This window comes from Necator americanus, chromosome I (genome assembly GCF_031761385.1).
Source record: "Necator americanus strain Aroian chromosome I, whole genome shotgun sequence".
Lineage (NCBI taxonomy): Eukaryota > Metazoa > Nematoda > Chromadorea > Rhabditida > Ancylostomatidae > Necator > Necator americanus.
Window position 1 is genome coordinate 20,427,754 of NC_087371.1, and position 24,606 is coordinate 20,452,359.

The following is a 24,606-nucleotide window of genomic DNA, read 5'->3' on the forward strand; positions in this document are numbered from 1 at the left end:
GTTTCGGCTCACATGATTTTATAGAAATCATATGGGCCGAAACGTCGTTTCCAGAAGTTTTTTTCCAAAATTTTATTTGAAGAAGACAAGTGCAAAAATGTGGTAAACACATAAATAACAAGGAAAGACCGCAGAAAATTGAAGTTTCAAATTAGTCACTAGTGGAAACAAGGCTCTGGCACTTCCTATTACTGCCGGAAGTCCTTTGCAGCCGCAATGGGACTATTCAATCATTTCTATGTTTGGCTGGCTATTTCTATTGATAGTATTCTTGCTGATATTTTCTACTTCGACGCTTATTCAATGCTTTATCAATTTGAGAAAAAAAGCCTTCTTTTCAATTAAGAAAAAGTTTCCAAAAATACATAGAATTAAGACGGAGCAAATATTCATGATTCATATTCAAATATCCACGGTGCACGAAGGAATCTTCGCAACAGTATGAATATAACCGTCGTACTTGAGAAATGTCCATAAAAGAGACGAAGAAAAAGCCACAGAAAGAAACAGCGTGAATGGCTAGCGTCATCAAATGCGGTAAGTCTGGAGAAAAAGCAGCAACATTCTTGGGGCAAGCACATTTCACTAGGGTACGAAAGGACACAATTTGTAAGAGGGATTAATTTTTGTTGGCGAATATATATTATACTATACTCATATACATATATATATATATATATATATATATATATATTGATTTTTTTTACATTGTTTCACGACAGACAATCTTGAAACAGTACTAGAAAACGGAAAGTTTTCCTGCAATGGTGTCTTCTTAAGGACTGACAACATAAGGTAGTTAATATTTCTTAAGGTTAGTCGTACTTATAGTTTCTGTCGGAATCAGAAATGTTTCAGAAAGTCAGAGAGACTTCATGGGAAGGTCACACGGGCATTTCCTGAGGCACTCGAATCCAATTAACCTGGGAGGAGAAACTGCATGAAGTGGCTTTCAATTCATTGAAAGTGTAGATGAGTAAACTTGTACAAATAGGCTCGCACAAAAAAAATGGTCTCATAGAAGGACCAAAACGTTACACGCTGTGAAAGTGTAGCAAAAAAAAATTCTAGAATTCCAAATCTGTTTCATGGAGAGCGTAGTCGAAAGAAAATAAAACTAGGTTTAAAAAAATCGCATCAAATTTCAAATCGTACCCGGGTTGTGGTGATGGGGAACCGTTCAGGAAAGAGAACATATTCGAGACCAGACTACGTGCTGCCGATGGCATCTTGGATAACGATGGCATGGAACACTTTCTGAAAATCAACGAATAATTAGTGGTTATTCGTAGATAAGGAAATAAGTATGCTAGATGATAAGATCATCCGAAGAACGTGGGATGTTCGGAAATGAATGATATTTCTGTGCATAATGTGGGCAAGGGGAATTAAAAACGTCGCCAGAATGCGGAAATTTACAGCCACAGCAATTTACGGCAACAAAACAACGTCAAGGAAGGACACCTTTTCTCTGGAACAACATAATTTCTTCATTACTAGTCGGACATTTCAGTCGGTTTGTTTGCATTATATTATAGTGGCGATTCGGTGAGTTTAGAACTGCGGGAGGTGAAATGAGGTGCAATTTATCGAGCAAATCAGCTGTGATAACCTATGCGCCGCTTTCTGAAAGTTCTTCACGAAGCAAAGCTTGGCCTACTGTTACTAGCCGCCAATAAACATTTCACAATGGTTTCCAGACTTTTCCTTTTGCCCGCAAACAATACGTGAGTAAAAACAAAGAAGAGATAGGTTTTAAATGTTAAAACTGAAAGCTGTTAAAATGTTAACTGTTAAATACCGAGAAGAAAAAATGTCTCAAGAGAGTATTTTCTTGTAAAGGTAAGTTTTAATGGAATTGATAAAAAAATGGTGGAATTGTAGTAAAGAAATAAATTTTTGTTTCGAAAAAATCCTCGGGAAGGGGAAAGAAATAATAGCGAGAAAACGGGAATGATCATATTTTTATTTCCCCTCTCATTTCACAGCATTTCTCACAGCGGCAACGAGCAAAGTCAATGGTCTGTGATCTGCTTAGAGTGATTTCCGTCGAGGTTTCGAACAGCGCAGTACTAATACGCGGGTGTTAGCACGCACAACTTTGCTGGACGATCCTACTTGAAATTTTGGACTATGCCAACTAACCATTGAAAAAATGTAAATTATAACGTCTACTTGTACCTAAATAATACAAAAAACACGCCGCAATAGGTGGTTATATATTATGTACGCGTATTTATAGATAATTCATTGTAACATGAAACACCTTTATTCTCTTTTAGGTGGCTTCCCATGCAATCAAAGTTTTTTTTTCATGCTTCACAAACATTAATGCCCGCATTTCCTTCGAATTAATTAAATTGGCATTCTTTTTCGTTGAGCTAGTTTGAAGGATTATTAATAAAATACGATGCTAAGCGGTTCGGAGTACCATGGCTGCTGTTTCAGTTCATGAAAGTACCATAAAAAAAAGTAGTAAATAACCAACAGTCTTGTTTTCAGATTGCCAAAAATAAACAAAACTTAATTTCTTTCCTCAATCAGTGGGTGTTTGAGTTTTGGTGAGTGTTTCTATTAGCCGGAAAAACAAATGACATTTTTCTTGTGAGCAAATAAGGACTAAAGAAGGTCTGACGTAGCATAATAAGATGCTGAGGAGAGTGAGTTCAACACATTTCGATAGAAGAAATCGCCCAAAACAAAGGATAAGATAGTTAGACGAAATGGTAGGAAATCTTTAGCAGTGAGGTCTGGGATTTACTTCTGGAATGACCAGCTCGCGCAAATCACTGTGGGCTAGAGATTTTGCTTAATGAGATTGTCGTTGAGAGAGCAACCTCACGAGGCAAAGGATTCGATTCTGCGAAATCAATCCAATTTCTCGAAAAAAAGCCAACATTTTTCGTAAATTTCGTATTCAGTGGTGGATGTGTTAAGTTGATGCGTAAGTTTTACGCATGCATCATGTCTGATCACTCGACAACTCTGCCCGAGCGTTGGGTCGAGTGCTAAACGGGGACGATGCTTTAGTTCGATCTCCAGGCCATTTTGTTTTCAAAGTGTATTTACAAAAGAGTGTGCGTAGCGGGAAACGTATCCCCCTATCTGATCTTCAAAGTGTTCAGGCGTTCAAACTTGATATAAAAACTTGCAGAATGTTGAAATACCAGACGGAAGGATGGGAGAAATACGTTTAGAAAATGAAATAGTCTCTAGTTCTGTAAGGATGACATTCTAAAAGGAGTAGAAAAAATTGACGTAGTTTAGAACAAAAATAATTCTCCATTTATGAGAAAAACACCAAACGTTTATTATTGTAACCTTTCTTCTATATAGTACCTACAATTAGTTTTACTAAGCGCTGATGTTTTTGGGTTCCAGGTTTCTAGACAGTGCTTTACTTCAACGCAGCGAGCCACTATCAGGAACACTGTTGAATGCAGAAAGCTGCTAGGCTGCTGTGTGCAACTGTTTCTTCTGTAGTGCTCCGGCGAAAAAAGCAGCTAAGTCTCAGAAGCGAATCATCTGCACGCTTTTGTTCCGTCTAATTGTCTAAGGAAACTAAAGTTCCATTGATGTTCGTTTTTGTTTCTGCGAAAGGAACTAGCACGCAGCGAGTGCAAGTGGAGCGACGGAGCGCGGGAATGGAAGCGGTGGCGGCGGAAGGGCATGGACCAGCGGTGAGGAGGTGAAAGTCCAGCACGACCAACGCCCAGATACCCTCATAATGCATTCATTCGGAAGAAGCTCGAAACGAGGTTCTCACGTCGATTGAGGCCTCTTCATCACACCCAGTATTGAATTACTGTCGAAGGTGGGAACAGAGAATTTCTTTTTTCTCTGAAACATGAGTCGGTGGAACAAAGAACGTTGAGGACATGTTGATGCCTCTAAAACAATGAAGTACAACGGAATAAAGAGCCAAAAGAAGCCTCGAATGGCATCCACAATGCGAGGGCACGTGCACAGCTTCAGAAAACACGAAAATTGCACGACAAGCAAACGCTTTTCATTTTATTTTTCTTCGGACCAATGCTAAGAGAAATAGTGAACAAAGGTACTTTTTGTGCACACTTCAAAGACTTCTGGAACTAAATTCCCATGGTCATTACGTTGCAGAATTCTGTGCAGCAAATACTGGGATTATAAGAAGATTTGACCGCTCTTTGAAAATTTCGCAGAACGTTCAAGCATGTTGTGCGAGTACTTTACTTATATATACGTATAACTGGGAGGGAGAAGATGGGAGAAAGAGGAGAGACTGTTGGATAACAAGAGGGAGTCATCGTCACAAAGAGTGAGCGCTGGAAAAAAGGAATGAATGAGAACAAAAGCAGTGAGGAGCTTCCTCGAACAATTTAAACAAGATTTCCTAATTTTGGTAACGAGAGAATGCCGATTAAAAGAAATGCAAGTGAGCAAAATTTTGCTCTTCCCTTGAAATTCTAACGAATTCACCGGCATCAAGATATGATTTTGCCATCATAACTCAGTAAAGCCGTAGTTTCTCAACTTTGCTATAGAAATATTGGCATCCAGTTGAAAGATCAAAATAAAAGTGAGCAGAACGTCGATAAAGTCCTCTACTGACCTATTTAACGAAGACTTTCTAGTGTTACGACGGAAAAATGTATTTTTGAATAATTGTTGATGCTGCAACTCCTAGTAAGCCAGTTTCGAATACTGGAGCTCAAACCTCACGGTATACTCTGAGCCGAATTCAAGGAAGGTTACCTAATGTAATTAAGCACCTAATAGCTCCACTTGTTTCTATAATTCGAAACCCACGAAAATTAGGTTTCCTTACGGCAAACAAATGTAGTTCACTGCGAAAACACATAAACCAACAAAGGATACAGATAATGTATGTAGCGACTTGAACATGGTGAGCAGTGTTCAGTTCCAATTTTAGAGAATCTGATCTGAATTTAAGCACTATGTAAAGGAGTTTTTTTTTCAGAATTTAGGAAACTCTAGAGCAGATCATTTGGAGCCAAGGTTCGGGAGATTTGCAGTGTTTTTCTTTTCCCAAAGAAAATTAGGATTCATGACTCAATATTCGCGAGTATCAGAAATGGTGAATGCTTTACAGAGGCACTCGACGAGACACTTCACCCTGCAGCAACAGAGTACAGGTGTGTCAAGACTAGATTCCGCTCATCGTACAGGTGTCAAAAGTTGCTTTGTCAGATAAATTGATCAGAAGGCGATCCTAAGAGTCATCACAATAGTCGTCGCAGCGGAGGCATCCTGTGGCACGCCTATTCCGACTGTACTTCTCCCTGCAGGACAGTATACAAGGGATTGTGGAGAAATAATCCCTTGAACTGTCGCCTCGATTTCAGGAACTCATGCAAAAATCAACCGACTGGGATGAAGAAAGAAAAAAATGAAAGAATGAATGAGAAAAGTCTGCCAGCAGTGGATGCCACTCCGAGTTGTGGGTCCTCGCGTGAGCTCCCATTCCATAGTCCCAGTGAAGACCACAACGCGAGGCGACGCAGGGTACCGTGAGCCAATTAGTCCCCTTTGATCGATAACATTTTGTTGGCAATGTATGTATAATGTCTTTCGAGTTTACATATTTTCTGTTTTGATCAGTCAAATATAATAATCATAAGTAAATATAGTAAACTATGTCAAAAAATAGAATAATATGGCATTATAAACAATTGTCTAGATAAAAAACCTAAACCTAAAATACCCTAGAACATTAACCTTAAAAACCTCAAGCTACAAACATATGTATTTAAAAACACGCTAAAATTGAAGCGATACGTTAACAGAAAAGAAGAAGATGTGAGGAGGAGGATCAAAACTGAGACTTTCGAAAAGAACACCTGCGTACGAGACCGCTTCTTGGGTCCAGAAGAACTATGGCTAAGAAGTGGCTTACCGGAGAGTTCCTTCTGGCGCCTCCCAGGACATGACAGTCTCTGGGTCTTTTCGCGTTTTCACGAAATGGGAAAGGGAAATGAGGAAATCGCTAGTCTGTGCTGTTAGGCGCTTCAGAGAAACACTTGTGAATAAACAACTTTAAGTGCATTTTAGAAGCCATCATTCGCTCAAAGGAGCACGCAACTGAATGCAGTTGACCAAAACATTGGGTGATAACATTACGTTAGGCTGCGAAAACAGCGCTAGCTGTTAGACGTCCTTCTATGTGTTGCCTAACTGGCAGCAAGCAGCTATCCATGCCGAATGCGAATACATTATGAGAAAATGAGATAGGTGAAGACACGAAGACCACAAATCTTCTTCCGGCTTTTTCGCGATTTTTGTGTCTAGCTTCATTTATTCCGTTTTCCATCAGCTACGATGCACTACGTCAATTTTGCCAAATAAGTTAGAGTAAATCGAAATGAAAGATGTGTAGTTGAAGGTAATTATAAACTAAATAAAGGATGTGAATGAGTCTTTATCAGAATAAAAAAATTCAAAAAACAAATCGCATTTTCGCGATTCTCTGCTCTGCAGAAGCAGAGACACAGGTAAGACTCCGGATGACTAAAAAAAACCGAAGTAAAAAATAAAACAAAAAATGGAAATATTCTAAATTTAAAATGGATCGCAGTGAAACATTGTTCTGGACTGATTTAGAACATTTTTTTCGATTTTTTTTTCTGAAATTTTAGTTTCGTTTCAAGTGTAGCAGTTATCGACAACGACACTGAACGACATTGAACCAATGACATTTTAGAAGGTAACCTAAAGGCAGCATATCACGATGTGACGTGGTGTGAAACCGCGAAAGCGCAGAGTTCGGTTAGTAGATTGCGGAGGAAAACGTGAATCCACCCATCTTACGCAGAAAACCAACGAGGAAACCGTTTTATTTCCAACCGGTCCACTCTGCAGCGTATTCATTGGTTTTACCTGAATAGGCTGCTGAGGAGACCTCATCGATCTTCGACCACTCGCGCGCGCACGCGGCGCGTGCGCAAGTGTGTTCACGTTGCGACTGAAATCTTCGCAAGAAGACGGCGTCTTCCACGCCGCTTTTTACGACGGTTAGGTAAAGCTAAGAGAAACCACTCTGGGTTCTGTAATCTGCAACTCGAAATCTGCGCTTTCGTTGTGGATTCCGCACCACGTCAAAATCAAGCGGCAACGCTGCCTTTAATTACCTTTAATTTCCTTGAACTATTACCTTTCGCTGCTTTCACACATTCTCCAAAATTTCCTTTTTTCAAACGGGTTTTTGCACCAATTATTTGAAGAGAACAGAACTAGTTTGAGATGCAAAAATTAATCTATCGAATTGTAAGTAACTGAGCAACTCATGAAGATAATAAAGCAATAATGATTATTATATGAAAATTAAAAATTCAGAAGGCAAATATTTTCAAGGTTAACGGTATAGCAAAATCGCTAGCAAATGTCGCGAAACGACTAAGAAAAACTAAAAAGTAGAAAATTAGAAACTCGATTCCAAACTACAAACATCTTCCCAGCGCGAAATGCAGTCAACCATTCGTATATTCCTTTAAGTGCTGTTTTTGATCACTGATTCTTCTGCAACCTTCTTCCAGGGAGGATTTTCGAAATTTTAAATGTATTACATGTAAATAAAGGAGTTGTTTATTTGCAAATGCTGCATGCAAATGCAAATGAAAGTTTAAACGAAGTTTAGTTCAAGAAGTGCTAGAAGGCGCATATAAAATGAGCCCCAGCAGCAGACGATTAGAACTTGCTGTCAGATCCAAGAAGCCGACGAAAATAGAATGTCTGCATGTGATCAGTGAATGTCTCCATCCAGCGTTAACTATTTGTCCTTTCAAAGCTGTCCACCCGTGAACTCTCCGAATGCCGACAGCAACGAGTTTTGAATAGTAAATGTTGCAAAGATGAGTCACACTCAGCATTTGGACAGTTATAGGAAAACCATAGGCTAACTGTAAGCACTTCAAGAAGATTCGCGAGGTTTGGGAAATTTATTGAGTAACAATATGAGAAAAGGAGAGAAAAAACATCTGAACACATGAAATCAACTTTTTTTTTAAGTTTTTGACATAGAAGAATAAGGAATAGCGGATAAAGTGCGGGACGTCCACCATTCTCTTTGGTATAACGCTCACTCGGAATTAAGGATAAAAACTGCTATAAGCTATAATACAGTTGACGTGGTAGAATACCAGGATTAAAACGGAATTCTCTAAAAAAATTAAAATGAAAACTATGAAGACTTTTGTAGTCATCGACACACTCGGGAATTCGATACCTCCTCCAGAAAAAAACCGTAAATAAACGATGTTCAAAAAGAGAGCGCGAAATTCTATTACGGCCAAAGAGAACTATCAATTTTGTGCTTTTCTTCTGTTTTTCAGTTTTTCCTTAATAAAAGTTCATCGTAACGGGTCCAGTTACACTCCAGCGCATGTAAAAATGCCACAGAAGAGGCGATGTGTGCCACCAACCTTTGTATCATCGGTTAAACCTTAAACAAAGTCAATTCTGGCGAAGCAAAATGGAATAAGTTTTATTTCACTGTGATATAACAAATTAAAACGTTAGACATTCTCCTCTACTGTGTTTTATCTTCTTTAGCGATTATGACGGATATATACATCATGGTCATTTCACTACCGTAGCTCTTATGACGTATATATCCACATCATGGAAAAGTGAGCGAAACACCATGGCTAATGCCGTATCCGTCCACCTATGGGTTTGTTATAAGTGCGCATTGGCTCCTGTTCAATCGTAGTAGTGTGGCCCACGCCTTTCTTAACAAAGAAGAAGGGCAAACGTCTATTTTAGGGCATTCGACGAAGAAAAACGACAGAACTTGTACTCTATTGTAGTTGAGAAAAAACAATAGAATTTCTGTGTCAGTGTACTTTACCAAAACAAAAAAAAAACGATGTAACATCTACTTGACAGTGGTTAAACAAAGTAAAACAGTGGATTTTCTTCCTCGCACTGATTAAACCGATTAAAACAGCAGCAGAGCGTACCGGTTTGCCAAATCGCCGATGATGCAGCTACGAATCAGACGCGATTCAGGACATTTTGGTGGCTGATGTGGGGGCATGTAGTGAAGGTCTACAGTACTGCATTGGGTCTGAGAATCGGCACGGTTACCAGACGCCTTCACAACTTTGATTGGATCACAAATACCGAGTTACTTAGACCGGAATCGTGCCTACACGGGGCCACCTTCATTCTCCTTGTCTTCTTCTCGTACATCTTCTTATTGCATGTTCAGCGACCACTTACTATATTTGTTTACGCCTTTCAATACTATGTTTCTCTATATTATTAATGATATCATGATATTATGTTGTAATATATTACTCTATTATTAACACACTAAGATTATTGCTATAGCTGCTTTTTTGTCACATAACTAGACGTAGTAAGTAAATTGGCATAGTAATTAGGTAATAGTAAACAGACAGGTAAATAAATGACACAGCGATAGCAGAATTTCCAAACGCGAGCTCTATATGTGCTTGGATCGACACCGTTGTTTTAAAGAAGCACGCAAATGTCTGCATTTCTTGAACCTCTCATTCGTAGAAAAATAGAATTAAATAGAATAAAATAGAACAAATAAATAGAAGAAATAGGAGAGAGGGAGAGTTAGAATACGATAACATATGTACATGACGACTGCAGCCGATTTTTTTTAATTCTGAAGAAATAAGGACACCAATCCTAACTAGTCAAGAATGAGCAACGAGTAATGAGCAGCTAATTTCAGAATTCGGAGAGCGTAATTCATCAGTAGCCATGCTATCGGAGGTTCCATAAATGTTGAGCATCGGCAATTTAATCAGCTGTCACTGCAGCAACCACTGCAAAAATGGAGATGAAGTGCACGACGGTGATCAATCCTTTGGTTCCATTGATTGATTGATAGGAGCGCTTACGCGGTCCGACTTCAATTCAGGTTCGTGCGGATTTCGGTTCGGTTTGAAGTTTGTAAACGCGCGTGAGCCCTACAATGGCTTGCAAGGTCAGTCAAGTGTTTTTATCCTCCCAGACAAGTCTGGTAACAACTTATCAACTGCGAAGAAATGGAAGGCTTGGTTAGCACTAGACCTGCTTCGAACCATCGGTCGTGCAGTCACAGTCGAACCTCTTACTGTCTGCGCTACACCTTCCCCGGGAAGAAATGTAATGGGGAATCAACAGTTACCAGAAGGGATCCCGTGCATATGCTGACGGACCAACGAGACTATCATTACTCCGTTGCACTAACCCTGCGCACCCTAACATAGGTGGGCAAATGTGCAAGTTAAAAGGTAAGAAGCCCTTTTGCTCCTGCGACATCGGCGGTGGCCGGCGTTCCGTCCCGTCCTTGGATCGAGATGGTGAGGGGTGTCGCAAAACACGCACATCAGCATGTATACAAGCGGAAATATCTCATTAACACAAAGAACGAAGCGCTTTGCGTTAATGACTGCCTTTGCGGGAGGTTATCCATTCGACCTCAGTCCCACGAGGGTAAGGATTTATGTGTCGTGTCTGTGAAGTAAACAAGGCGAGAACTGCCAATGTATGGGTCCAAAATTTTATCTTTCCAGTCACCTGCTTAATCGTCAATGGAGGCATGGAGAGCTTGGTTGAGTATGAAAGGTGCCGAATCACCGACCCATACAGACACTATGGCGAACTCTCACCATTACACCACAGCAGCTTTCGTTACTATACGGGTACGAGCTGAGTCGGTTCATGTAGTCAAAACATATGCGAGTTTCGTATTCATTAGGTCTCCAGACGTGAAGAGGGCGGGATTCCAGAGAAGAGAAGGCTTTGCTGCGAAAGAAAACTGCGACATGCGGGCAATTCAATGTACTTTGTCGCGGAGTGAAAATAACAACAAAATAACAAAATTAAGTTGTTAGTACAAACTCATGTTTGGAAGAGAAATTCAATACATGATTTTATCCGTACGATTTGTTTTTACAAGCTTAATCACGCTTTCATCTGCTAACTTCCAAAAAAAAACAGACTTCCAAAAAAAAACTGGTGAAAGACCAATGATTTGTTAAGCATTACTAAATCATTACCGTTTACAACACAGACAACGAAAGTACAAACACTGAAAGGGTGTCAGCGGTATGATGAGATCACTTCTATTTTATGGAGACTAGCAACATTATGAGGTAAACAAAATGAAACATAGAAACACGCAAAAAGTAGCCGAAAGTGCATAAATTTGAGTAACTGTTTTAAAAGAACATGGAAATTCTGAGATTTTTTCAGTGCTAAACAGCTGTTCCTCTACTGGCCGGTTAGAAAATGGCTTAGTCCAAAGCGATTCGTAAAAAGTAAAATGAGACGCAGAAAGAGAGAGAGGGTTTTTTTTACATTCTGTAGGTAAATACATCCTAGAGTTTCATTTAAAAAAACGACAAACGTGACTGATTTAAAAGTGACGTCGAAATATCTATAAAGCTTATTTAGAATATAGAATTAATAGGTTATTATTGTGAAGAAAGAACTTTCTGAATGGATTTGGAGCTGAACACTGATAAGAGTAAAAAACCTAACATATGACTGAGAAATATTTTGGGGATTTGCGAATTTCCATTATCTTAACTCAAGGAAATAAATTCTCAACAGAATAAGACTTACAAGACACAATGAGGAGATCAAAAATTAGGTAATCTTCTCTTTAAAGGCATCACCCCACGAATCTGAGGTGGTGCAGATTTCAGGTGGAGTATTCGTATACGGGATGGGAGACTACGGAGAGGGAGGTGATTCCGTCTATTTCTTGCTAATTGCCGTAAAAAACGGCCCGGAAGATGCGGCGCCGCACAAGACTGGGGCGCTCCAATCGAACCTCTTGTACAAAATGGTGCGCCAAAACGAATGAAGCCGTATCTTCCGAGCTGTTTTTTACGGCAATCAGGAAGAAATGGACGGAATCACCCCCCTCTTCGTAGTCTCCCATCCTGTATACGAATACTCCACCTGAAATCTGCACCACCTCAGATTCGTGATTACAAATACACTAGCTGTGCAAACCTAAACAGGCGCACGCAAATTCAACTAACCATCGCCTCTCGCAGTATTCTCGTTGCTAAATTTAAGTGAAAAGCGTTCCTACCTCTTGGAAAGCCAAGTGTGGTCACGTTGTGGTGTCTTTCAGTCAAGTGCCATATCAATTTTCAAAAATTATTACTCTTGTGTTTTTTTGGAAACCAGAAAGAGGATTTTTTATGTTCAGCAAAAAAGAGCTTTGCAAGTTTGCAAGAAAACGAAGCTGTGGTGGCTCGAAAACAGGTGATGTCGGGAATTTCGTAAGGTTTTTTCAACCCTCTGATTGATCAAAATGTAGAAATTTTGCAAGAAATTTTCATGTGAATATTCAGAGATGTTTTCACAAATATAAATTTAAAGGCAATAAATTTCTAGAAAACGTGAATGAATAAATTAGATAATAAATGTACAAACATAAAACAGGTTCTAACAAATTTCGAAATTTCACGGTCCCAGAGTATGCGTAACGAAGTCAGGAAAACTACTAAGTAGAGTGGAAAATTTCGTCGATCGCATTTATGCGAATCGATGGAGAAACGACGCAGAGAAAATATATAGAGCACCCTTCGAAACTTCATGCCCACATTGATGCCGGGATCGTTAACAACAATTGTCAACGAATATTTTTGTTCAGAAATATTTACTCAGGCAAGGGTGAACGTGGATCGGAAATTCCAGTGCGGAGAATATTCATACTATCTGGGCGCCATTAAAAAAATTCATGTCGAGCAGAACAGTCGTTCACTTCGTTGCCTACTCGTCCACATTGAAGAGTTCAAGGAGAGAGCAGCAAATAACTTTCATTATCATCAAGTCGAGATAACCGTGGTAACGTTTAACATTCCTTCAAAATGCTGAAGCCTAGGACCAGGAAAGACACAATGGTAGTTGCATACAGATCCAGAAATAGAAGAACCTAACCGACTCGTAGATCTGCACATTCAAGAAAAGGACATTTTGTGACATGAAAGGTGTTGATTTTTTTTTTGTGAAAACAGAAGAGCAAAAATGTCTTTAGCAAAAAATAACACAAGTTTATCCATTGAATGAGAAATGTACTGTATGTAGTAATATACATACTTTACTGATATTCTGAAAAGGGTCTAGAGGAACCTTCACGGCTACAGACGCGCTGTAAAAAATTTTTATGTAATTGGCATGCCCATGTGCGTGTGTGTCTGGAAACGATTTCAAAAAATTCTGAGTTTTTCTCAGCGCCGCTTAACTGTTGATCTGTATTGATTATGAAGAAACAGCTATAATTCATTGAAATATTCATAGAAAAAAGGTTAAGAGAACGTGAACTCTACAAATCTGAAAATATCAGTTCTCTTATTGGATATCCTTCTTCAAGTATGTAAATAAAGGAAAACAGGATGTTATAGCACAATCAGTTATACGGGAGAGATAACTGCCTTCATTAATATCACTTCTAAATAAGAAGAATTTTGTGAAAATGGCATCGTACGCTCCAGAAAGAGAAAGGAAAAGAGGAATGAGGAAATCATCTTTTAACTCAAAGATGATTTTACTTTTCTAGGTTGAAGCGTAATTGGTTTTTCAAAGATACAACACATTGCTTATGCGGCGGAGTAAGAGAAATTGCATCTACATCTCATCCAGAATTTCCATAGGAACTAAAAGAACTTGGCTCATTTATTGAAATAAAGTTCAGTGGAAGTAACTCGACAAAATTATGATTGGAGCTGCAACTATATGATATGCTAACGATATTACAAACACTTAAATATACATAGCAACTTCAGACAGCTATTTTTCTACCAACTTATCTTTGGAACTCTCTCTTATCATCTACTAAAAGCGGCCTAATGTTGGTGCAAAATGAGGAAGTTAGTAGGTGTTCGCGTGACGAACGGGAATCTCTCACGCTTCACTGAGTAGCCACGTCCTCAGTGAGTCAGATAGCATTCATTAATGATACGGAAGAGAACGAAATGAGTTCAAAGAAGCTCGTTGATACATAGGCCGAGAAATTTGCATTTCTTTCGCAAGAAGTAGAAACAGTCTTTGGTTTTGAAGCAAAGATTGCTTTGCACACTTTGTTCACATGTCCAAGCTGGAAATTGTCGCCTGTTCTGAATTCGCACATCCTATTCCTGCACGACCTAGAAGAATGAAGGTGAAGTCACTGGCGTATCAATCCACTTGGGATGCGCCAACGCGTTTTACTGCAATTCAGAATTGTTTGAGGTCTACGAAGGTGTAAGCCTTTACAAGACGAGGCTAAGACTTACGGGGCCAGCCGATGTGTCAAGTCAGTGTTTTTATCTTCCCAGGCAAGTCTGGTATGAATTTATCGACCCCGGAAGGATGAGGGGCTTGGTTGACACTAGGGCAGCGCACGAATTATCGTTGCGTTAAATCAATCTCAGCGTGTTTCCGATGGAAAATCGTCATAGATTCAAACGTAAGTTTTGAGTGTGCATACTATTTTCATTGAGGAAACTCTTTCAATGCAAAGAAGTCAGCTTTAGCCATAGCGTTTTATATTGTTTATTATCTGTTATATTCGGTGGTAAGGAAGCACATATTATTACAATATCATCAGTAAGGTAACACAAAATTATTAGAATGTCAAACGAACAAAGTTCTTGAGAGCTTCAATGCCTGCTTCAACTTCAACTTTACTTTAATTAACTTTAATTTAACTTCCAGAGCATTATTTTCTTTTTATTTAGTTTGATCCGTGTCTTAGCAGTGAAACTACTTCGTGTAGCAAAAACTGCGCAAAGTGGGCTAGCCATCATTACTCTCATAGGGTGAGTTCATCTAACCCTTCAGAAGTGGAGGCGACACCGTTATTGGAAACCATCGGCTGATCGTTATGAACACTTGTTCACTCAGTTGATTGATTTATAGATTTGCGTCTTTTTATTTTATTCATTCCAAATGAGGATAGAACGAGTAGTCACAGATTTTTCGGTAAGGAAAAGGACACGATTTACCAAATGATCGATTTCTACAACCGCATATTCTACATATATGCCAAACGGAGCTAATGTTCTGCTCAGATTTTGGTTGGTTCTTAGCGCTTTATCTCAGCACTTTGTCTTCGCAGCACTAATTAATACGGCTACTTTGAAACGCACACCTTTATGCTACATTCAGTTCAAGCTAGGTGAATAAGTAGTCGAAGTAAGGAGACGCAGCACATAAGAAGCTAGGTAATTCAGTTGTCGTACGAAGGTCGCTTCAAGTGAAAAATATGTGATAAATACTCTTTCTCTCATTACAAGAGAGAAATCTTAGAGAACTTTGGAAAATGAGCAGTAGAACTGGTAGAAGCAGCTATCCGTTGGCCATGCTGCCACTAGAGGTTCGAAGGAGGAGAAAGTACTGCACAAAGAAGCAATTACGGCCGTTTTTGGGTCCATTAGCGCACTCAGAACTCGGAGTTCTGAGCTAGTGAGCGCTTCGTCCAAAGATTGTACTGTGCTAGGAATTTCTACTAGAGTCAACAGCGTTCACTGACCAGTGGAGCATGCGCATTTCAAAGAAGATGCTCGAAAACATGATTTCATTTCCGGGAACGTAATGAGTGCAGCATGAATGCTGTTCATAAAAATAACAAAGCCCTTACAGAATCGAGTTACCAGAAGAGGTTTCTGCCCAAAAGAAAAGGAAAAAAGAAATCAATCCCTCCATGGAAATTGTCTGAGATCTTGCTCAAAAAATTTCCGGCATTTTAGCACCTAGATTTTCTTATTCAAAAAGTCTTCGCAATAAGGAACACGCGTGGAGGAGTAATCTACACACTCTCGAAAACAAATTTGTTTACGAGCCTTGAGAAGAAATTAGTTGAAGGAGGGAATTAGGCTTTAGGACGAACCGCTGCTACATAAAAACACAATCAAAACATGCTAAACTCCACTTCCATCTTCTTTTTATCGACTATCGGTTTTGAAGTCCACATTTCTAATTCCCAAAAGAAAAAGTCGCCTATAAAGATATGCTAAGAATTATTCACGACAGAGACCCCATTTGATACGAATATGGCCCAATTTCTGGGAAAAAATTGGAATTTTTATGCTATAGCTGTACGAATAATTCCCGCAAATTACATCACACAATTCAGTTCGACCCATTAGTTTTTGCATGCAAGAGTATTTCAATGAATTTAAAGTGTCTGCCTAGATAAAAAACAAAAATATGAAGCAGGAAGTAAGGAATACTTTAATAGTGAAGTAGTGGTAATAGTACCAACATCGTGATCAGTTGGAGAGAAAAACGCAAATGTAAATCAGACCATCTCTTGAACATTTAAAACGTATTCTGATTGTTTGTCCAAACAGATGCTTTTTCAAACTAAAAAAAAAATCCACATTGTTTTAAAAGGTAACGGGTTCAGCGTTGCAGTAACGAGGCACACAGTAACTGCAGAAAAAGGGATGATGTAGAAGCAGGGAAGACTGAGAGGTAAAAGCGACTGCGTAAGGCCGATGTTCTCAACTAAAGTTGTTTTGCTCCATTTCCCTGTTGCAGCGCGTTGAATTTCTAATGAAGTCGAGTAGATTTTCTGCTGAAGCGCTATATTATTACTATTACTATTAACAGCTGAATGAGATGATTGCCATTATTGATTTTAAAAGTTCTCGAATAAATAGAAAGAAAATAAGAACAAAAGATGAATAAATAAATATGATACAACAGAAAATAAAACATAGTATAATAAAACACAATAAAAGAAAATATATAAGCATTTTTACGTAGTGTACGAAAATTTGAAAAAGTGAAAAAAAAATTCTTCTGCAACCATCACAATTGTGGAGGTCCGCGAACAGCTAAACATGAGCGTCAATCCACTTGATCTTCTTCCGTCTTTTTTGGACATTCATTCAGTTGAAGTGTGTTTCTACTGCAGCCTCGTGTTAGCCAATGAAAGAGTTGTCAACATTGCTCAACAACACAGTAATTAAGACCTGAATTTGCCTTGAATTCTGCCAGATGGAATTTCTGCAAAGTACATTTGATGCACTTCACAGCCAGAATTCTATTTCTACACTTATTTGATTTGATGGCAATGCTAGGATGAAAAGTGAGCACATGAGAAAGGGGAAAGGTGGGTGATGATGTGACTGCAGAAATGATGTCATTGCGAATAAAAATAAGAAATAAAAATTGAACGACTCAAAACGTGACGGCCATGGACGAGTAAAGATAGACAGACGTGCAGACCTCACAGAAAATCAGTATGCTGAAGCAGTACGAAACGCTCAATATTCGTCGCGTTGTATGAGAGATGAATAAATTTGCTAGTTGTGTTCCCTTGTGTGAACGATAACTTGCGATCATTCCAAGAATTCTTTGTGGAAGCCGACCTCCTAAAAGTTGTATGTGGTTCAGTGTTCGATGCACCATTTAGGGAAAACGTGTAGCGGAGAGTCGTACAACTATAACGATCCATGGCAAAAAGGAGATCACGCTAAAATATGATCAGCTTTCAGCCATCAAGCAATCTAACATATTTAAGACAGCTACTTTAAAAGTGTGGAAATGCAGATATCGGCCAAAAACGTGGAGAAACGCGGAGAACAGCCTAGTCACACAATCTTGTTGATTTGTCAACAATGATTCAATGCTGGATGTGATTCAACGAACATGAGAGCATGCAGGTATATAAGACTAGGAAGAGATGCCCTGAATCAGTGGAAGATAGTAGATGAAAAAAAACGTAATCACGTCCATGCGATGGATTTGCATTCCGAATCACGGCGCCAAAGAACGATCGCTTCCAGCGATCGTTGAGCGGTTTTATCGATTCAGTTTGTAATCATCGCTCTTATGGACCTTTGCACTGCTATTATAAAACAGTTCGACTATTTAACTGAAGTTTAAGTGATTTAGTTTTTTCTGAAGTGAAGCTATTCTTCGACCACTTTACCCTGGGCTGATGGATCGCCGGTGGACATAAACACCAATGAAGGCCAAACGATCACTTCTGATTGTATATAGAATCGAATCGAATCGACGCCAATCCACGACTTTTTCAACTCCTTTTCACAACACACCTCAATTTGGTTTCTATTATAAAATCTATTGAATCAATTGATTCATATGTGAGGTCTACCGATTGGATATAATCAGAACTCTTAAAACCTACCACTAAAATACTTTTCGAAAAAAATTACCTGCGAAGGCAAAGCAAAGCTGAGTCCGAGACAATTGCGCCCCAATTATACACGAATTTTGAATATATTACATATTCTTAAATATATTTTTCGCTAAGTAATATGATAGTTACATATTCGTAATCCGCATACCATTGCGAACATTTCGATTTCTCTCACAGCTGTAATATCATAACTTTAAAGATGTCGAAAAATCGACTGAAGTAAAATGTTTCAACTCCAGGAGCGGTCGACATTAGCCGCTTAAAAATTATTTTCCTATGAAATCTGCAAGAAAACTGCTTGCTGCAGGACGTCCTTGTCTCTCTACTTTCCAGCTCAACAGGATTTCTGGTTTTCTGCAACTAAGGTCACAACTTCAGTGTTTTACACTGCTTATTATGATTTTTGGCAGTTCATAAATCGCTAACAAATTAGATTTGCCATCTGTCCGCACAAAACAATAAAGAGCAGTTTTCGTTCTACGAATTGCTCCAATTTTTCCCATAATGTCTCTCAGCGGCGTCACTTTTTTTAAGGGATTTATAGGAAGTTTCTTCAAATATCGAGGGCATATGTTCTTTCAGGGGAAGGAGATGTGTTGAAAGGTGTCGATTTCAGCTTTGTATCTTTCAAATTTTCATCACAAACTACTTCAGCCTCTAGGAAGGCCATTGTCATCCAGGCACGCCGCTCCACACGAACTTTAGGCCCACATCGAGCTACGTCTGTGTCACTGCATTGATTACTACATTTGAAAAGAATTGAATAACTACAGAGCAATATTCCTAAGAATTGTCTGTTTCATTTCTTTCTTTTTATTTTCTTTATTCTCTTGGTTCTATCTTTATTCTTCACCCTTCGAAATTAAAGTAAAGTCATCATGTTGAAGAAATAATTGTGATCAAACGATTTTTTTTCTAAAATCTCTGAAATGGAGCAAACAAATGGCGTAAAAAAATGAAGAACCACTGAAATACAAATCTGAACACATTTACCAAAACACGGATTCAGAGTTAATTCAACGATCGGGAACTTAGTGAGACAGAGCCTCACTTTCATCATTAAAAACTTCGATTTCAAGGATTTCCAGAGATCTTTAAGACTCTCAAAAAATAAAGCAAACTATCTCGAAGAATTTCGTCCTGTAAAAAGTTATTCTCTCTAGTTATTCTACTCTTTTCAAAGTACTAATCAGTGCAGTAACACTGTGCTGATTACTACATGCTGTAGCTCGATGTGTGTCCTAAGGTGTCTGGTGGGTCGCCGTGCCTAGGTGACAATAACCTTCCATGGAGGATGAAGTAGTTTGTGATGAAAATTTGAATGATACAGAATTTTTTTGAAATCAACACCATTCATCAGACTTCTTCCTTCTGACTGAACATATCCACTTGATATTTAAAGGAATTTCCAGTAAATCGTTCGAGAATGAGTTGTCTCTAGTTTAGTTATTTGTAAAATCACTTGAAAAGTTTCCATCTTTACAGGTTCAAAAGTGACCGCAGCTGAGATATATTATCGAAAAAATAGAAACAGTTAGTAGGACAGATACACTTCCCTATTGTGCTGTGCTGACAGAAAGCAAATATAATTTGTTAACGAGTTACGAACTGCCAAAAATCGCAATAAATAATGTCAAACACCGAAGTTATAACTTTAGCTGCAAAAAAACTAAAACTTCTGTTGAGCTAGAAAGTCGACGGACAAAGTCATCCTACAACAAATAGTTTTCCTGCAGATTTTGTAAAAGAATGATTTCTGAGCTACTAATATCGATCGTTTCTGAAGTTGAAGCATGTTACTTCAGTCAATTTTTCAACATCTTTAAAGTTATGATATTAAAGCTGTGAGAGATATCAAATTGTTCGCAATGGTATGCGGATTGCGAATGTGTAACTATCATACTACTTTTCGAGAAATATTTACATTTCAAAAAACACCCATCCTTGGGGCGCAATTATCTCGGACTCAGCCTCGCTAATTTGTAGGCGCAGGTGATTTTTTCGAGAAGTATTTTAGTGGTAGGTTTCAAGAGTTCTGGTTATATCCAATCGATAGGGCTCGCACAGACGAATCTATTCCTTTATAGATTTTATAATAGGGATCAGATTGAGGTGTGCTATGAGAAAAAGACGAAAAAAACGCGGATTTTGAAAAAAAATCTTTTTCGTCTTCTATCGAAGAATTAGCGATTCTACCGTACAAAAACCGGGAAATTTGACCCAAAGAATAATTTTTACAAATGTTGCATTGGAAAGAGGGATGTGTTGCTTTTATATGTGCATCTTTACTAGTTCTGTACCTATTCTGACCTGTTTGTTCCAACTCTGAGTTTCTTTTTGCAGTTCTCTTCTTGAATGTGCTTGGATATATGAGTTTTCCTTTTTCTCTTCTTTATTCGTTTCTTTCTCGCTTGCTATTTCTACTTTGCGCTCTCTTAAAAATATCGTAAAAGGTTTTGGATTCACTTCAGGAAAACTTTCCAAACAGGGGTAACTCTTTAATGTTTAACACCTTTAAACTTTACCAACTTACAAGAAAGGGAGAGTTTTTTTTTTCCTGACTACGTCTGGAGTAGTTCCAGTTTTGATGTTTCGGTGCTTGAAACAGTATTGCATCCACGAGGTGTCCATTAAAAATTTTCTTTTGCAGTATTTAAGCAGCTATGCCAGCGCTCTGATTACATAGTTAAGGAAATAGGTTTTTTCACGCAAATGTGCTCCACTTACATCGCTAACAATCACGGGATTGTTTTACATGTTTGCTCTACACAAGTAGAAAAGGGTGCAATTAATTTTCGCTTTCCAGCAATTATTCTGGAAATATCTTGTGCACTTCTTATTTGTGAAAATAAACATGGTAATGTATGATGAACAAAGTAAGTAGATGTCTTTTCGATTATTTCAAAATGAGAATCTTTAAAATATTAAATTTTTGTGAAATTCCAGAGTGCCCCCAACTGAATTCCTCAACTGAATTAGATTGTTGTCACAAGACTTCAATCTGCCAGTTCCTATGCATCTCATTCAGCTGTTCATGGAAGGAAGTCTCGACGAAACGCGACTTTGGCGGCTCTACCAAAGAGGTGAGGTTCTGAGCCTGTGCTCTACTCTGTTCCTAGTATGGATATTTACACAAGCAGCTTCTTGCTCCATTCTATAACTACGAGTTCTGCACAGATCTATCTCGAAAACTGAGAAGACTAGCGATAGCAAGGAATAGTAATCGGAGTCGGTAATTCCATCTGATTGCAGACAGAATTAGTGGATTGAGTTACGGCAGTCCTTCCCCGATGGGTCATTGAAGGATAGTAGTTGAAAATTAGGCGAGCAAAGATTTTTTCGTGTTCATAAGAAGACTGCGGAAATATGTAGAGTAGGGTACAGGAATCAAGAAAACCCAGGTGTCAGAAGAATAGAGGGCAATCCTGATGAAGAAACGGGTTCATGATTATGGACCTGCACGCGACTTTTGATCGTCAACGGAAGCTCATTCTGGAGCACTCACATTCCATCCACAATAAACGAGTTAATGAAGCAACTCACATCACATCCAGATCGATGGGAAGCTGGAACGAAGAAGCTTGCGGCGATAAGGGTTCTGCAGCTTCGTGGGCGAGCAGAAGTTTTTCTCCAGAAGCACTTGTAGTATCCACCCCATCATTGGGAAGAGCAGCAGTCTCAGATGAAATTCTCTCGACTGATGATGACGCGGACGGTGTGCTTGATGAAGCCTCTGGCTTCATCTCGACAGAGTTCTCCAATTCGTGTCTCGCAGTAAAAATCCCAAGAAGTTTCAGATGAGGTTCGGAGACTGACATCACAGACCAGTAGTGGAGTACAACTGCAAATCGTTAGAGTAATCAGATGAACGAAAATGAGATTGCGAATAAACCAGAGCGAGAGCAAATATCCGGCGCAGTGGATAGTGTGTTTGCATGCGAATCTCAGGCGAGCTGGGGCGGACTTTCCCTCCTGCCCATATGCGGGAAAAAAAGAATTGAATATCCCATTGAAAGCGTCCACTCTGTCGGAAATGATGAATATTTCACAGTTCTTTTTACGAATGCGTATTTGTTTCCCTAGCGTTTGAAAAACTGAAAATGGAACAATCTGTTGGCCTTCTCTTTTCAAATCGATGACTGCGATAAGAAATAACTTCCTTAAATCCACGACCAAACGAAATTCACACGTGGATGAACAAACAACTTCATTTTTGTGAGCAAAATAAGATAATAAGGTAGAAATAGTAAAATAATAAGATAATAAGGTAGAAATAGTAAAATAATAAGATATTAAAAAATATTTTCAGCACTGATGAAGCTAATATTTTAATTTTCCCTTAACAATTCAGATATCAGTCCAACTTCCATGAACTCATTAAATTTCTCTTCTTTAAAATCTCCCTGATATGCAGGATATTGTTATGAAGACAATTCCACCGACAGAACCACGGTAGAAGGAATGTTAAGCAAAAAACGTAATGCAACGCATGTATGAAATGGCCCTTCTGCAGATGAAACGGAAATAGATACGCGAAGATGAAGCGAGGAGAAGAAAACCGAGATACAGTGTCTAGAAGGGGTTCGCTGAAAACTTGCCGACAAAAGAAGCGAGCTTGGAAGCCACAAAAAGTGAAGCGTGACTAAAGTAAGTTTCAGCACATGTTCAGGAATTAGTTGAGTTGTATTTATACACTATATAAAATAAGTTTTTCTCGGCATCGTGGTGAAATAATACGGGAAAAGACTGCGTGAGGATGAGCGGATTCAAATTCAGATGTATAGAGCGTCTGCGAGCACACGGTCAAAGGGCTGCAGCCACTGCCCCCCCCCCCCACCCGTTCAAAGACGTATGCCTTTTCTCGCAGACGTGAGATGTAACAAGGTGCCTCGTCAGGAGAAAAGGTGCGACACGACCGTCTCTCACGCTTTTTTTCTGGAAAACTAGAATTAAGATAACTGGGAATTATCACACTTGTGATCGTGAGCTATATCCTTGCTATATCTATTTTGAAGAGATCCAAATATCCACAATTTTGTCTGCCAATTTTGCCTTTAAGCGTTCAGAAAGGTTCTAAGATTCAAATCAACTAGGGAAAGAATTAAAGTTCCAACATGAGCCAATCGTCTCAACCATCCAACATCAAAACTTGGCCATTGCCGTTGGTTGGACAACTTCCTGCAAAATTGCTGTTTTCGGGGTGTTGACAGGGTCGGTTAAGAACGGAGGGGGCTTAGGATGTCTTGGCATATACGCCTGTTATTAATTATCTTAGTATCTAGGATAAATTCTCAACCAAAATTGCATTCTTGTGAACAGAGATCTGCTTTAAATGGTAAGTGTAACAGTTGTTAATTTTTTTTGTAATTTCTGCATGAATACGTATTTATTATAATTGGAAATTATATTATAATTGCAATATGATGCTTAGGTCGTTTTCGTTAACGTTCGTTTAACATCACACTATGCTCTGATTAGAAGAAAAGCCAAAATGTTGTTTTCTGATTCCACATGTTTTCGGAATTCTGCTTCTTCCGGGTACATGTAAGACATAGAATTAATGGAGTGGAATGCACAAAAACCTCGTTGTGAAAGTTCCTGTTAACGCTCTTTTTTCTTCCAAAGTGAAATTTGATCTCTTAAAGAGAACATTTCGAAAGTAGAAGAAGGAAACACGCTGATAAAAATGTTGAATAATCGCAAATCTTCGGTATCGCAGACAGGGGATCTTTCGAAAATTTCAACCAAAAAAATGGGGATAAGACGAATTCTTGACTCACGGAGTTCTTCCTGTAAAAAGACACTAATAACTAGAAAATTGTGTAATATTCCTTCTTTTTTTTTGAAGTTAATTTGAGGGAGCACTACAGAAAGAATGTCTTTGTCACGCAATTATCAGAAGGAGCTTAACAAACGCCAAGCAGCAAAGACGCTTTACGCGTATGGATTAGAAGGAACTCAATAGCTATCTACAAAAACCCAAAGTGCAGCCGAGTGCTACACAAACGGGCGCTGTATGGAGCGCGTAACAAAACAAGCCTGTTTGATACTACTACCACCTTTTTTGTAATCCAGTTCAAAACTTTACAGGATTGAAAGTCGAAATACCGTAGCCCTGGTTATTTATATGGCATCAGTATGGGAGATTTTGCAGTCTCTTTCTTTCCGAAAAAGGATTAGATTCCGTAAAAGAGGAACAATTAGGCGATTTGACTGACATCACAAAGAAGTACATATGAAAAGAAAAAGAATTCAATTGAACTAAAATGTTTTTTCTCGCGAACATCACTTGATCGATGGAACAAAATCTAACTCTTACTTTCTTCAGCATTTTTGGTAAACATGAGAAATCATTACTTCATCGGAAACCATTTCTTTTCAAAGTTTGCACAAATTAAAAATTCTGCATATCTTATCTTTGAGATGTGTGAAATGTGATTGACTTGTTCTCTTGTCTGAAAATACGCATATCAATT

The 24,606-nt window shown here is 38.7% G+C and overlaps 1 protein-coding gene across 3 annotated transcripts in view; it reads right to left on the reverse strand.

The window, feature by feature from the left end:
- The window catches only part of RB195_006325 (uncharacterized protein), a gene marked incomplete at both ends in the record, with an annotated part of 66,151 nt that overhangs the window by 21,785 nt on the left and 19,760 nt on the right, over positions 1–24,606 (reverse strand). For all 3 annotated transcript variants that reach the window (XM_064179351.1, XM_064179352.1, XM_064179350.1), the window contains one exon: positions 1,156–1,257. In XM_064179351.1, the coding sequence (XP_064036310.1) occupies positions 1,156–1,257 (102 nt within the window). The remainder of the gene's footprint in view (positions 1–1,155; positions 1,258–24,606) is intronic.